The sequence below is a fragment of the Brachyhypopomus gauderio genome, chromosome 15, assembly GCF_052324685.1.
Source record: "Brachyhypopomus gauderio isolate BG-103 chromosome 15, BGAUD_0.2, whole genome shotgun sequence".
Classification (NCBI taxonomy): Eukaryota; Metazoa; Chordata; class Actinopteri; order Gymnotiformes; family Hypopomidae; genus Brachyhypopomus; species Brachyhypopomus gauderio.
Genome location: NC_135225.1, coordinates 8,909,243 through 8,924,188, shown reverse-complemented (window position 1 = coordinate 8,924,188; position 14,946 = coordinate 8,909,243). Strand labels below are relative to the sequence as shown.

Genomic DNA, 14,946 nt, shown 5'->3' with positions numbered 1-14,946 from the left:
TCGAACTAACGCGTATTCCCATTCATATTTTATCATTCATGCGAACAGCGCTGTCTTGGAAGGGTTCACACATGATTGTTTATCTGGTGTATCGGTAAGAGCTTGCATCCACTGGGGAAGGCTAGATGATACATAAGGGTTTGCTGACCTTTATGGGGGCGTGTAGGGGTGGACTGTGTCCGCGTCACATCTGGTGCTTTTCCATCAGCAGTGGTCTCAGGGCCACCCCCAGCTGACCCTCTTCAAGTGCTTAATCTTTCATAACTGGACATAAAGTTTCATTTTATATCTTTACCATGTAATAGGCGTTACACAACACTGAAAATGATCTCATTTCAGGCAGGATTTCACATTTCATTCAAGATGAAACATGGTGTATCTTGTGTTTTTCACATACAGTTCAGAAAGAAGAATTGAATTATGCTTTCATATAACAAAATATCATTACACAAACAACATATGACATGTCACAGGATGTCCTGAATATCTTAAACAGAATATCAAATTTTTGTTCCAGTGTTGGCAAAGAAATTGTAGTTCTAGAAGTGTTATTATTCAGTGAATACTTTGGACCCAGTCAAACAAGGTTGTAAACATTCTACAGGGTTGCCAACTTTTCAAGATCACTTGGAGTGAGATTTGAACCTGGAGGGTTAGTGAACGTAAATTGTTACCGGGTGGGGTGTAAAATAGACACAAATTATGTATTATATCTCGATCGATCGCCAGTGGTTGACACCAGAGCGAACTAGTAACTCATTGAATCATAGATATGGATCAGAGGAAAATAAACTAGATTTTTTTTTCGGCGTGAGAAATCGGATGTGTGGCGTGAGAGCGTGTGAAGACAGTCAAATGCGTGTGTCTCACGCTCAATGCGTGAGAGTTGGCAACCCTGATTCTAGTAGAAAAAGTTTCTTAAGTGGGACCCCGTCGAAGACAAATCACTTTTTATGGCATTAGGCCATCAGCGTCTCTCCATGGAAACAACCTTTTCTGATATTTTCCTTAATCTGTAAGACATGGGAACGTCTTTTAATCTGTACGGATGTCAGAATTTTGTTTCTACACTGGTTTCATCATAAGCTTAGCAAGTCAGCCTATAGGGTCACTCTGAAGACTGAAGATATTACCAAGAAATCTCACTTTGATTGGAACTGGATACTGTGGCCAGAAGAGACAAACAGTACCAAACCAAACAATAACAAATACCATAGATGTGTTTGTTGCGACCCTTACCCTAACACTAACCCAGTGTGAAGTGTGCTAGTGATTGAAAGGCCTTGGGAGTCTAGTTAGAATTCATGACTTTTAGATTTTTGGTTTTATGTCCAAATCTGGCTTCATGTGCCATGAATCTGATCATCCTCCATGATTGAAAGCATACCTCCAAATCCATACATAATCCATTTATAATCTACATATAATCCATCACCAGAGTCTAGCTTTTACACTGATAATCAGGCTCCTCCAAGCAAATCCCTACTGAAATATTTTTTATAGATGGAGGAATAGCCTTAGATCTCTATATATGTTTATTTTTCAATCATGTACTAGGTCAAGGATTAGGGTTAGGGTTAGAATTACAGTTAGATTTAGGGTTATGATTAGGGTTAGGGTTAGGGATAATCCTAACTCTGCCAAGGACACATGCTTTTGGGGAATTGTTTTTTTTTTTAGATTTTTATATTTCAGTTTTATTAATGTTCTGAAACTGAAATCGTAGATTTCTTGCATATGTTCTAGGCGAGTCCTAGCTGAACATTTATTTCGTAGCCTTTTCCCCATATCTTTATAAAAGGTGCAACTCATTCCAGTAGTAAACAGTAACTGTAAATGTAATTTGTTACTTTTTTTTGGAGTTTCTTTACTCAAGTGTTTACATTTTTGTTACTTTTTACTTTAACTCCACATCTCAAAGTCAGTTTTTACTTTTTACTTCACTACATATGCAAAAATGTCGTTCCTTCAGGTTTCATGTATTCATTAAAAAAGTAACAAAACAAAAGAAGCGCGAAGCACGTGCACCAATCAGTTCGGTTCAACAGCAACGCAACAGCGTAAAATTCAGAGAGAACACAACCGTACATAAAAAGGGAAAGAAACTGTAACTCACCAAAAAACCATGGTCTTATCTGGGTGAAATTCTTTGAAGTAGTCGAAATGAAAAACGCTGTTTCTTTGTTAAAATAAGTCAGACTTTATCATTATATACATGGTTCGTTAGTTAGCTAGCTAAGTAGGCTATTGCCAGTACACAACCAAAAGCTGCCTTAGCAACGCACTTGGTATGTAGCTGGCTAAGTTAGCTAACTAGCTAATTATTTGTTTTACCATAGTTCATAGTATTTGGAGCTTCCAGCTACCTAGATGCATTGATATTGTAAAATAATAAACATTTGAACATAGCACTTTACATTAGGAAACAAATTACATTTTGACAGGTTTTACATGCGAAGTATGGTGCTAAATATTAGAGCCTTTTCTTTTTCCTTTCACTACTTAAGTACATTAAGTACAATACTTTTGTACTTTTACTCAAGAAGAGGACTAAAGGGAGGACTTCTACTTGTACTGGAGTAAAGTTTTAGCTTGGGTATCTGCACTTTTAACTCCAGTACATGGTTAGTGTACTTTTTCCACCACATAATCCTTCTGAGCTCCCTGGATGTACTATCAGTACTGAGTCCGATGCCGAGTACAGTCTAGAGTCTGACCCCGCTGTTCCACTCTCTGACCGATTTTCACAGTCGTAACAAATCCGTCCGTGTCCCGTGTGTGGTAGAGCAAGGTGCTCATGGACTGCAGTGACTATCTCTCACCATGCTGCAGGCACAGAGGAGCAGCATGTTGAAATTAGATTATCAGTTAACCTCACCATTGGATCAGGATCTTGAGCTTAAGTTCTGTAAGTTGACAACCCAGTCTGTGACGTAATAATTACCAAAGCTGCATTGTGTGCTCTTGGCCTTATGTATGGCTGTCTGAAGATGAATGCTTCTTTTTAACCATTTAATTCCACTTCATCCATCAAGCTCCTGCTACATTAGAGTTGTCTTCTGCTGTCCATTTGCTGTCCTTTGGACACTGCTATTATCAAAGGGTCACGCCGCCCGGGTTGTTATGGTCAGAAACGTAACTGTGGCCGGAGGTGTGTAGTTGATGTGCTTTATGGGGTCAGCATTATGAGGCAGCCGGCTGTGCAGGGCTGATGAGTTTTATAGATGTGCTGATTGCCTCTGCCCACTCAGACCCTGCATCATTCAGAACAGGAAATAAGGCTTGGATTTGCTCAACCAGAGAGCCCTTAAGCCCACCCAGATGGGCAGGGATATAGACACGCTCACCCCATTGGGTCCATCCAAAGAGGAACGGGCCTGCACCCAATAATGAGAGGGCAGCAAGAAGCCTCACTTATGGTTCTCTTCATGAAACGAATGAGGAAAATAGAGCCACTTGCATGAAAGAGAAAGGTAACCACAGAAAAATAGCAGAGGTCTGTCTGCTACAGCCTTAACGAGGTTATGAAAGCAAGCACGGGCACCCAGCTATGGTGGAGTGCGCCAGGCTGAGCAAATCCCTGACTTTAGGCAAAATGCAGCCCAGCTGGACCTCCAGAGTCCTGCACCTGCTCCGCTGCTGGCATACAGCCCCGGCACTCTGGCCCGCTTGAGGCTGGATTTGTTTAGTCTAGGTTCATAAAGTCTCCACATAAGTCAGTAACCTACCTGTTACGTCTGGCTGCTGGATAATGCTCATGAAGGAAGCCCTGCTTCTAGCCCTCTGGTGAACATTTGCTTCAGCTCAGTGTATCCTACATGCAAATATTGTGATTTCCAAGGGGGCCTAGTACACATATTTAAGCTTTATGAGTTAGCTTTCCATACTGGTGAAGCAAAAAATAAATTAAATATACAGTATGTGCCATATTTGTTAATTGTGATTTTCACCTTAATCAAAATTTGTCCTCTACATTTAGCCATCTGTGCAGAGATAACACAAACACACACACTAGTGATCACTAGGGGGCTGTGGTGCACACATGCCCAGAGCAGCCCTAGCCCAGGTAGCAGTTGGGGTTAGTGCCCTTGCTCAAGGGCACTTCAGTCATAGCTTCAGGCCTGGGAATCGAACACACAACCCTCTGGTCATAAGACCACTTCCCTAACCACCAGAACACAAAACTAGGTGTGGAAGTCCTCGGGGAGCTGAGATTTAATATAAAAATGATTTACCAGCATGATGATTGGTACCTTTACCTGGTAGACCATGATGTAACACAAAGTTAATGGGTTAAACACAAGTGACAGATGCTGTTATACTGATAAATATGAGTGTCTCTTTGGATGAGAGCTTCTGTCAAATGATGTAAGTTATCTTTCATTTCCATTTCGTAATCTAATTTAATTTGCAGAAAATGACAGCATGAGACCGGAGAGAAACACACACCCTTGCACACTCTCACACACACATGCAGACTCACACATACTACACACCGAATGGTCATTTCTGACACCTTAGTTCTGTGTGTTGCATGTGGCCATGGTGCATGGCTTATCGTGGGTGCTCTGTGTCGTGTGTCTGTCCCTGCTGCGACGCAGCTGACCCCTGACCTCTGACCCTGCGCCCCAGGTACTCATTCCAGGATGAGGAGGACATGTTCATGGTGGTCGACCTGCTGCTGGGGGGAGACCTACGCTACCACCTGCAGCAGAACGTCCAGTTCACAGAGGAGGCCGTGAAGCTCTACCTATGTGAGATGACCCTTGCGCTGGACTACCTGCAGGGTCAGCACATCATCCACAGGTGTGTGTGTGCCACCTGCCCAACACACTCCCCCTCCCCCGATCAGTGCGCTGTAGAGCTCAGAGAGCCTGTGTGCGAGCTTTTACATACACACACACACGTGCGCACACACACGTATATACACACGGACATACACATCGTACAAGCCCTGTCCGCAGTTTGATAGATACATCTGACAGGCATGTTATTTTCCCTTTAACCAAACTGTATATTAACAGTTGTATTATATATGATCATCATATCAGAAACACCTTGGCAGTTCTGACAGTGCACCTAGTCACTGCTAGAAACTATTAGAGGCTAGATACCCATTTTAGGACAACCAAGCTGACAGTGTCTGGGAGCAGTTATGGGTCCTGTCTACCTTTCAGCCTCTGGTTGTCTGACTCTTCAGGATGACCTCACATATCTACCTCCTCAAATGTGCTCACTCACACACCCACACCTTCACCCACACCACACACACACCTTCACCCACACACCCGCATCACATTCACACACAGCACACCCACCTACACAAAGACAAATAACCATTGTCTGAAAGATTAGATGTCTCATCATCAAGTTGTTATCAGCCATCAACTCCATTCTGTAACAGCAAAGCAATTTTCAGTGGCGGCTCTTACAGTGCTCTTACACATTCAAACACACACACACACACACACACACACACACACACACACACACACACACACACACACACACACACACACACACACTTTCTATTATACAGTATGTCCATAGATTAGAGTGGCCTTTTAAAATTCAAGGAGTGGTGTTAGTCCTAAGGCTGTCTAAGATGAGTTCGGATGCCCAGGCTGATGTACAGTGCCGTGTTAGCGTGCCGTGTTAGCGTGCCGTGTTAGCGTGGCACTGCTACTAAAGTGCGTCTTCTTCTTACTCTTCTTGCTCTTGCCTTATTCCTATTTTTTAGTTTGCCAAGATGCAGCAGACATCACAGTATAATTACTTTCATCCATCTCCTCTATTGTGAGGTGGGGGGCCATTAAAGGAAGGTGGGGCGGGGCTTCAAGCCCAAACTCCTCCCCACAGCTCTTCAGACTGCAGACAGTCCACCAGGGCCACTTGCGCTTAGTCACAAAGAAGCAGATTAGACCTGCTCGAGCCCTTAAAGAACTGTAACGCGCGTGGGTGTGGGTGTGTGTGGGTGCTTACATGTAAGAGAGGACGAATGCGTATGTGGATGCTTGACACAGTCTAAACTTCTGGGCCAGCTTCCCAGATACACATTAAGCTTTTGGTTGAGACTGAATTATTATATTTTTCATGATAATTTTCCATAGTAGATCTTATTTACTCTCTAGGCCATGGGCTCCAACATGGCCCACGGTGAGTCTGAATGATTACCCGCTGCTGTATTAACCTTCTGCAATGAGACATCTATTCTACGCACTGTCACTCTTTGTGCTTTGCTGTGTGTGCTGCCCTTGGGGATGTGCTAATATGTGCCGATGTGACTCAAGCCTCAGGCGATGCCTACAACTGCTGCAGCCTGCAGGAGATGTTTCGCTGCCTGGGCACATTAGATAACAACAAAAACCTCAATGATGGGGCCAGCACTCATTAATCTTCACCGCACATGCATCATGCAAACTCAATTTACATTCATTTTGTTAAAATGTCACGTGTGATTTGCCTGCAGTAGCCGTCTCGAATGCCATCGGACGCAAATGAGCCCCACATCGTTACGATGACAAAATGGCTTTGCTGTGTGTGGCATCTCTCCTCGTCAGGGCTCGGGGAGGATCGGTGTGGCCGGCCGGGTGGACTGCCCACTTGCAGAGGCTGGCACTGCCCTCGTCTCCGCACCCCGGACCCTCCAAGGCGAACATCCTCGCCATGCAATTATTTTGTTGCACCAACTGGGGGAGAAGTGTCTCCTAGCAACAGTCCTAGCTGCCATGTCATGTTGCCCAAAGAGATAAAATTAGTTCAAGCAAAGAATTCCTTAAAGAAGGAAACAAGGAAGGAGTATTGTCTCCTTTTCACTCGTCCCAGCACACACACACCAGAGATTTTTGCCGGTGTGTGTTTTTTTTTTTTAGCTGCCTTTGCTTTGCTTTGAACAATTTTCTGCTGCCAGATTTTTAATGGCTGGGAAATTCTTTGACATTTAAGTGTCATGACAGTGACAGTAAATTACATCATGTTGTCGGTGAGACAGAAGGCAGAGAATGTAGGGACTCCTCAGTAATCTAATCCCACACTCAAAGGACATCCTAACAAGCCATGATCTTATTGGTCAGGATTATTTACAATCATATATTGCTGTAATACTAGTTTATTTAATCAAAATCATATAATGATGTTTCTAAATTAGACCTCGCTACTGTAGTAAACATAACTTTTTCTATAGGTTAGTTTTGTTATACCTACTGAATGGATAAGTGATGGGGGGAAGCTATTGTGCTATAGTGGTAGTGTGACAGAGCAGAAGGCACTGGCCCACCATCCCCCCACAATTGTAGGTGCATGTGTGTAAATGTGTGTGTATGGCACAAGACTGTGTGCATTAATCCCATCATCCTGGCCGGCCAACAACAGTGTGGGCTCTCTGTGTTAATTAGCTGTGAGAGAAGTGTGTGTGTGTGTGTGTGTGTGTGTGTGTGTGTGTTTGGCATGGTGGGGGTTGTTGGCTGTAAACAGTTAGGCACAAGTGTGTGTGATTGAGACCCCACACTGTGGCATTACTGTGTGTGCTAGAACCATGTATGTGTGAGTATCCTAAGCAATTAGCAGGCATGGAGAAATCCATGAGCAACCTACTTCTCACCAGAAAAGGGCAACAAGGCATTTTAATTCTGTAACACTGGACACACACACACAAACACACACACACACACACACACACAAACACACACACACACACACACACACACACACACAAACACACACACACACACACACACACACACACACACACACACACAAACACACACACACAAACACACACACACACACACACACACACACAAACACACACACACACACACACACACACACACACACACACACACACACACACAAACACACACACACACACACACACACACACACAAACACACACACACACACACACACACACACACACATCCAAGAAAAGCTTATGCTCTTTGTTTCACTTGCTTGTCCCTGCAGGGCAGCCATTCTTGGTGTCAGGCAGTGCTGTTGTGTCGCACTCTACAGAAACGCCTCAGAGTTGCTCCACTGTTATAATACGCACAACACGCCTCAGAAAACCAAAACAAAAGCTGGTGGCTTCACCCGTGAGAGGACAGGACTCCACCACAGCAGTGCAGGGGTGCAGATCGGACAGCCCCTCACTCTGAGAGACACACCATGCACAGTAGCTTTATTGGCGTGACTGTAATGAGTACAATATTGCCAAAGCATTTCAATAATATTAATTTTTTCCATTTCCCTTTCTAACAGTGGTTTTAAATAGGACTTTCATTGCATTGCTGGTTTATGTCTTTAAAGAATGCCATGGAATGACAGGAGATATTGCCAGATAAAGCCAGAACCCTCACGCTCTTACGGCGAGCGTGGTGCACTGGTTTACGCCTGTGGGTTTCTTACCAAAATACTGACAGTATTGCCTATGGTTGTGGTTTTCTTGCTGAGACTCTGACATTATGGTCTACAGCTGTGGATTTCTTTATCTTCTCTACAGGGACATCAAACCAGATAATATCCTGCTGGATGAGCAAGGTAAGGACTGCGAGCATGTGTGTGAGTTTGTGAGTGTCTCCATACTGTATGTTTCCTGAGCCTCTCAGCAGACATATGGAAGTGGTCCAAGGTGACATGTAGGAGAAGTGATCCTGCAGGCTGGCAGGCATTGCCACGGTAACACAGTCTGTCTTTGTGCAATAAGCCAGTATAAGTGTCACACACCCCATAATACTTCAAAGTCAAACTAAGACTCAAGGACAATATGTTCTACAAAAAACTCAGTTCCTGCTATTTTTTAAAGTCCAAAGGTGCTCAAGTCCCCATCTCTTGAGGCTTATTTGTGTGTTTTCCATCTTAGTGTCGTGCTTCTCAAAGCGATCGCTGCTCTAGTTTCTGCAGGTATCAGGGAGCAGGTTAGCGCAGTGTTTGAGATGCCATGAACAATTTCATGTTTAATGAGCCGTCGTGAGGGGCCAGCCCCGGGGAAGCCTTTCTGAACCCAGCTGAAACTGTCGAGACACTTAAGGCTGAGGAGTTTCTGAATAGCTGCTCAAGTGTTGGTGTTCTGCTCAACATGCTCTTCACCAGCTGTGTGTCACTCAGGTCACGCCCACCTCACTGACTTCAACATTGCTACGATTATCAAAGACGGAGAGAGGGCGACGGCTTTAGCGGGAACCAAACCATATATGGGTAAGAGCGGCCTCTCCACCGAGATATTAAACATGCAGATGACCTTACAAGACTTAACACTTGGTGGGTTCTTTTTCATGAGAAAACAACAACAACAATAACAATAATAAAACAGCATTATTAACAATAAATTATTGTTCTTTTTTCAAACATATCACTTAAGATTAAGTATTAAGTATTTTAATATTGCATCCACCATAAAATCAAATGGCAGAGAAATACAATGTTATTGTTGAGGTGTTAACACTGTGTGTGCCCTCCCCAGCTCCTGAAATCTTCCAGTCTTTCGTGAGTGGAGGGACAGGCTATGCGTTTGAAGTGGACTGGTGGTCTCTAGGGGTGACCGTGTTCGAGGTCCTGCGCGGCTGGGTGAGTGGTGTGGGTGGAGCCATAACTCCCTCAGAGATATTGGTCAGGTCTGCTCTCTCCTCTGGATTTACTACTGTGTTTTTAATTGCCTTTGACACGGAGGAATATTTGATTTGAACTGTTAATCACTTTTCTGTCTGTCTCTCTGTCTCTCTGTCTCTCTGTCTCTCTGTCTCTCTCTCTCTCTCTCTCTCTCTCTCTCTCTCTCTCTCTCTCTCTCTCTCTCTCTCTCTCTCTCTCTCTCTCTCTCTCTCAGAGGCCATATGAGATCCATGCCAGTAACTCAGTAGAGTGTCTAATGCAGCTCTTCAGCACGGTCAGCGTGCAGTACTGCTCTACCTGGCACAAAGACCTCATCTCCCTGCTGCGCAAGGTTGTGTGTGTGTGTGTGTGTGTGTGTGTGTTCGTAGTTTTGAGCAATATGTACATTCAAACTAAAATATAGTGGAAGGATTTTTAAAGGATCAGTCGAATTCATTTCTACTCAGCCTTTAAAAATCCTTTCATATGTAACAGTGCAAAGCATGGGAAATGAGAACGGAGGATTGAGTGTTTGAAACCTCTGAGAAAGGGAAAGGAAGAGTGGGGCAGAGAGGGGAAATAAAAGGGATTGGGGGATGGGAAGATGGAGGGATAGAAGAATGGGAGGATGGGAGCATAATAAATAATATGTGGAAGGTGGCCAGGAATGGAAGAAATACAATATTTAAGCCTACGTAGTGAATAGATCCTGGAGAGAAAGGAGAGGTGTATGGAATAAGAAATGAAGAGGAAGAGGAGAGAAAGAGAGAGAGAGAGAGAGAGAGGGAGGAAGAAAAGAAGAAGGAAAATGAGTGAGAGAGGAGATGAACTCTGTCCAAAGGGGTCAAATGCACACAGAAGATGTATATGGTGTTAGACACAAGGGCAACATCTCTCCTCCCTTCTATTTCCCCTCTTTTACACACACACACACACACACAAGGATGCATGCACAGACATAATCACATATCCACACACAAGGGCAGGATAGGAGTATATCTTGCCCTCTCTCTCTCTCTCTATATATATATATATATATATATATATATATATATATATATATATATATACACACACACACACACACACACACACACACACACTGCTCAAATGCAATCCACTCCTATATAATTGCTGACTACGTGTCGGGACCTATCTCAGCTCTCTTGACTAGGTTGTTCATTTGTCTCATCCATACCTGCACAGATCAGTTACTTCTGTCTGTACTCCATGGTGAAAGACTCTGGGGATAATACCACACCAACATACCCAAAAATGCTGCAGATACAGTTTCCCTGGCAACCGAGAACATCCCAAGAGACAAGCCGGGATTCTCTTGCTGCATGACAGAGTCTCACAATAAGCCTGGACAGCTGTCATCTTTTTATAAATCTATCAGCCTCTTAATAAGAGAATAACTTTTATAATCACTCTCAGGACAGATGAGCCCACACTATCCCTGAGCCCTACCACTCCACTGCTCCTGTTTAACACTAATTGGTGCTGGAGAATGTCTCACTAGTGCCTGCTCAACAGTGCCCCCTCTGGGTGACTCCAGCGCTGGCTGATTGAATTCATTGGTTGTGAATTGCCTAGATATGAAATTTGGTATTTGCATACCAAGAAAAGACATGTAATCCTGAAAGAGACAAGCTCTGAATCCATTTATAGGAGAAAGGTTCCACGTGGCGCTCAGTGTGATGGTGTGAGAGTGCATGTGTGTGTGGTGTTGTGTTTCCTGCCCCTCCTGTTGAAAGATTTCTGGGAGTTCTGTCTCCTCTGCACGACTGCAGCTCAGACACACAGCGGCGTTTAGCTAAGCCGCCCGTCTGTAGACGGGCAGGATTGCGGACTCCGGCGGTTGTGAGCCTGGGGCCCCGGAGCCCGTGCAATTGGGTCCGGCAGGAGGCGTGAGGGGTTGACAGTGGAGCTGAAACTGTGGCCTTCCTCACACAGTGAACCCAGGCACCAAATGTAAAACATAATGGCACCTGCAATCACAAACACATGCAACCAAACGCACAACCAGCACAGTTTCCACAGTAGTCCATTTGTGTTAGGAAGCTGACATCCCTGATGAATTCAGGTTTGTTTTCTCTGTGTTCCTAGCGATATTTTAATATGCAAGGCCCATAAAAGAAGGCTCACCAGCAAGAAAGGACACTGGGTTATTTTTAGCCACGAATGGGTGTTTGTTCATTTCTAGTATAATTTCTAGGCATTAATATTATATCTAATATGTACAGTATATGATATGTTTGAAGCACAGATCATTAATAACCTTTGTCCAAAACAGGGTTTCTGGGACAGCGGGATGTCACAGATGGGGGCCTTTCCTCAGCTGCGCAAGCAAAGTGCTTGTGTATCCAAGCACAGTTATTCGCAGATATATGCAGCATTATGTGCAGAGTTCCAGTGTGTGTGGTGAGGAGGTGTGGGTGGTGTAAAACAGAGGAGCCGAATCAACACCAGCTTATTTGTTTATTTTTTTCAGCTGTTGACAGTAAACCCAGAACACCGCTTCTGCAGTCTGGCTCAGATGCAGACGGCGCCCTACCTCTCAGACGTCAACTGGGACGACGTGCACGAGAAGAAGATGGAGGCTGGATTCGTTCCAAACGTAGGAGTGGATTAGCAGGCAGTGCACAGCACGCACACACACTCGCATGTGCACACACGAGACACATAGAACACGCGTGTGTCCGTCCTTGCACGGGTCGGCACGCGTGCGTCAGCACAGAAGGGAAAAATAAGAACATACAGCAACAACGTACAACCGTTTGTGTGCGGCACAGATGAGCTGAGACTCGACGCTCTTATCGGTGGCTCCGTTTGTTGTGTTGAACACAGAAAGGTCGACTGCATTGCGACCCCACTTTTGAGCTGGAAGAGATGATCTTAGAATCTCGTCCGCTGCATAAGAAGAAAAAGCGTCTGGCCAAGAACAGATCCAGGGACAACAGCAAGGACTCCCAGTCTGTGAGTGTCTTCCTGTCCCAGTCATGATCCCTAACCCTGCACATGCCCTCCAGGAGTTCCTGCTTCAGAGCTGTGCAGTGATGTTGTTGTCATAAATGTAAGCCAAGAATATAAATATAAATAGATATCTGGGGCCCTGAAATTGTTTCTAGTGCGGATTTACCGCTCTGGAAACGTGGCTGTCAAATTCTCATCTACCCCAGGCAACATCTTAAAGAAAATTGCTCTCTTCAGTATTGATTTAGCTTAATCGCTGGAGAGTGATCAGATACTTATGGGTTATGGTATTTTTTTCTTGGTATTCACTTTAACGGTGGTTTTACTCATCATAGCAGTCCTGACATTATTTACCTCTACAGGATGCCTGACTATTTATAGACTCTCTTTAGTCAGCGCCGGCGAGGCTCTGTGATAATAAATGCAGCCTGTTCCACTGTTCTTCCTGATTGGCTAATACAGCTTCCCTAACGAGATGCTCCTCAGGCCTTCTCTCTTATTACCTGGATGATTAAATTATGAAGCTTGCAGTAGCTAAAGCTGCTCGGGCTTCCAGTACCTGCAGATAGAAGAGAGGCTATTTTTGGCTCGCCTTAGTGCTAACTAAACACAATCGAGCTGTCCAGTCTGAAGGTAAGCAGGCTGAACACAATAGCAGTCGCGTCTGGAAGCAGGAGGAGGGGCTGACCGGCCACTGGAATCTGGGATGTGCCGATTGGTTGGTCTGGAAGCAGGAGGAGGGGTTGGCAGGCCACTGTAATCTGGGAGATGCTGATTGGTTGATCATGTGCTGCTGGTCTTGTGCTGTGCACAGGAGAACGACTATCTCCAGGAGTGCCTTGAGGTGGTGCAACAGGAGTTTATGATTTTCAACCGAGAAAAGTAGGTGCAGGCCGTCAAGCACTTTCACCTTTCTGTTTGTGTGTCTGGATTTGTTTGTGTGTACATATTTGTGTGTGTGTGTGTGTGTGTGTGAGAGAGAGAGAGAGAGAGAGAGATATTGCTTAGCATATCTTCCCCTATACTATAACCATTACTTTGTCCCTCCTTTTATCTTCTTTCCATTGGAATAAAACCATTGGTATTTCTTGCAGTATGTTTTTGAATATATACTCTATGGTCAGATGTATGTGAACACAATGACCCTCACACTTATATTGAGGTTGCTTCCCAGCTCCCTTTAAGAAAAAAGAGAATTTGATGCTGGACATGAAAGCCTGACGTCCAGCTGAGAAGCATACACCGGTGTCTTAGCATGCAGTAGCATGAACCCCACCCTTCACTGTAACCAACAGGTCAACCTAAACCCTGAAAAACAACCCTAGACCGTGATTCCTTCTACACCAACCTTTCCTGTTGGCCCTCTGCATTCCAATAGGTAGTGTTATAATGAAACAAGCCCAGATTGGTCCATTAGCCTCCCAGACAGTGAAGTGTTGGTCCAGTGTCCAGGGGCGGCATGCCGAGCGATCTTAAGCTTGTGAGCAGCTTCCTCACCAAGGAAACCCATTTCATCAAGTTCCCCACACCCAAGTTCTTGTGCTGATGTTGCTTCCGGTTTGGAACTTTGCCATGAGTGATACAACAAAAGATTTTTACACATTAGACACTTCAGGACTCTGTAAGACTGGATGATGCCTGAGCTAACAGCACTTATAGTTAACTAAGGCAGGTGTAGCAGAGCACAGACTTTACAAAGGGGCTTGAGATGAAGGTGGTATCCTAAAACAGTGTCGCTGCGTCAATATGATGCATTTTTTTGTTTGTGTTTGGAGATTTGAAATGGGTATGGCTGCCACATATGTCCACATACTTTTGCCCATTTAGTGTGCGTTCCCTGCAGTGTGTTTAATGTTGTGTGTGTGAGAGTGGCGTCTCTGTTTACTGCCAGGAGAAGCGGCTTCTGAATGGAGCGTACCCACAGAGAGAGGGCATTAGTTCAGCCCGACTCTGCCTTCTTCACTCGTGTGTTCATTTAGCCGGGCGTGTGTTCGCTGCAGGACTTGCCGTCCCTGTCTATCTCCCCGCTGTCGTTTATGAGTTTCTAAAGCTATTTTCAGCACTCCCCCTTTATCTTTGCCCTCTTCTCCCGTGCACGTGAGTCTCTGCCCCACACACACCTCTCCCAGTGTCTCTGTTTGTGCGTGTGATTGTGTAGTCTTGTTTTTGGAGAGTTTGTTTATATGGATGTTTTAGGATTGTGCATGAGTGCCAGGTTTTGTCATGTATGCACAGGTGCCTGTGTGTGCCTCCCAGGCTACAGTGCACAGATGCTTATGTGTGCCTCCCAGGCTACGGTGCACAGGTGCCTGTGTGTGCCTCCCAGGCTACGGTGCACAGGTGCCTGTGTGTGCCTCCCAGGCTACAGTGCACGGGTGCCTGTGT

General features: G+C 44.8%; 1 protein-coding gene across 2 annotated transcripts in view; it reads left to right on the top strand.

The window, feature by feature from the left end:
* stk32c (serine/threonine kinase 32C) overlaps positions 1-14,946 on the top strand; it is a 52,687-nt gene that overhangs the window by 35,140 nt on the left and 2,601 nt on the right. For both annotated transcript variants that reach the window (XM_076974250.1, XM_076974251.1), the window contains 8 exons: positions 4,633-4,806; positions 8,501-8,538; positions 9,106-9,195; positions 9,461-9,564; positions 9,821-9,937; positions 12,080-12,205; positions 12,436-12,564; positions 13,376-13,443. In XM_076974250.1, the coding sequence (XP_076830365.1) occupies positions 4,633-4,806; positions 8,501-8,538; positions 9,106-9,195; positions 9,461-9,564; positions 9,821-9,937; positions 12,080-12,205; positions 12,436-12,564; positions 13,376-13,443 (846 nt within the window). The remainder of the gene's footprint in view (positions 1-4,632; positions 4,807-8,500; positions 8,539-9,105; positions 9,196-9,460; positions 9,565-9,820; positions 9,938-12,079; positions 12,206-12,435; positions 12,565-13,375; positions 13,444-14,946) is intronic.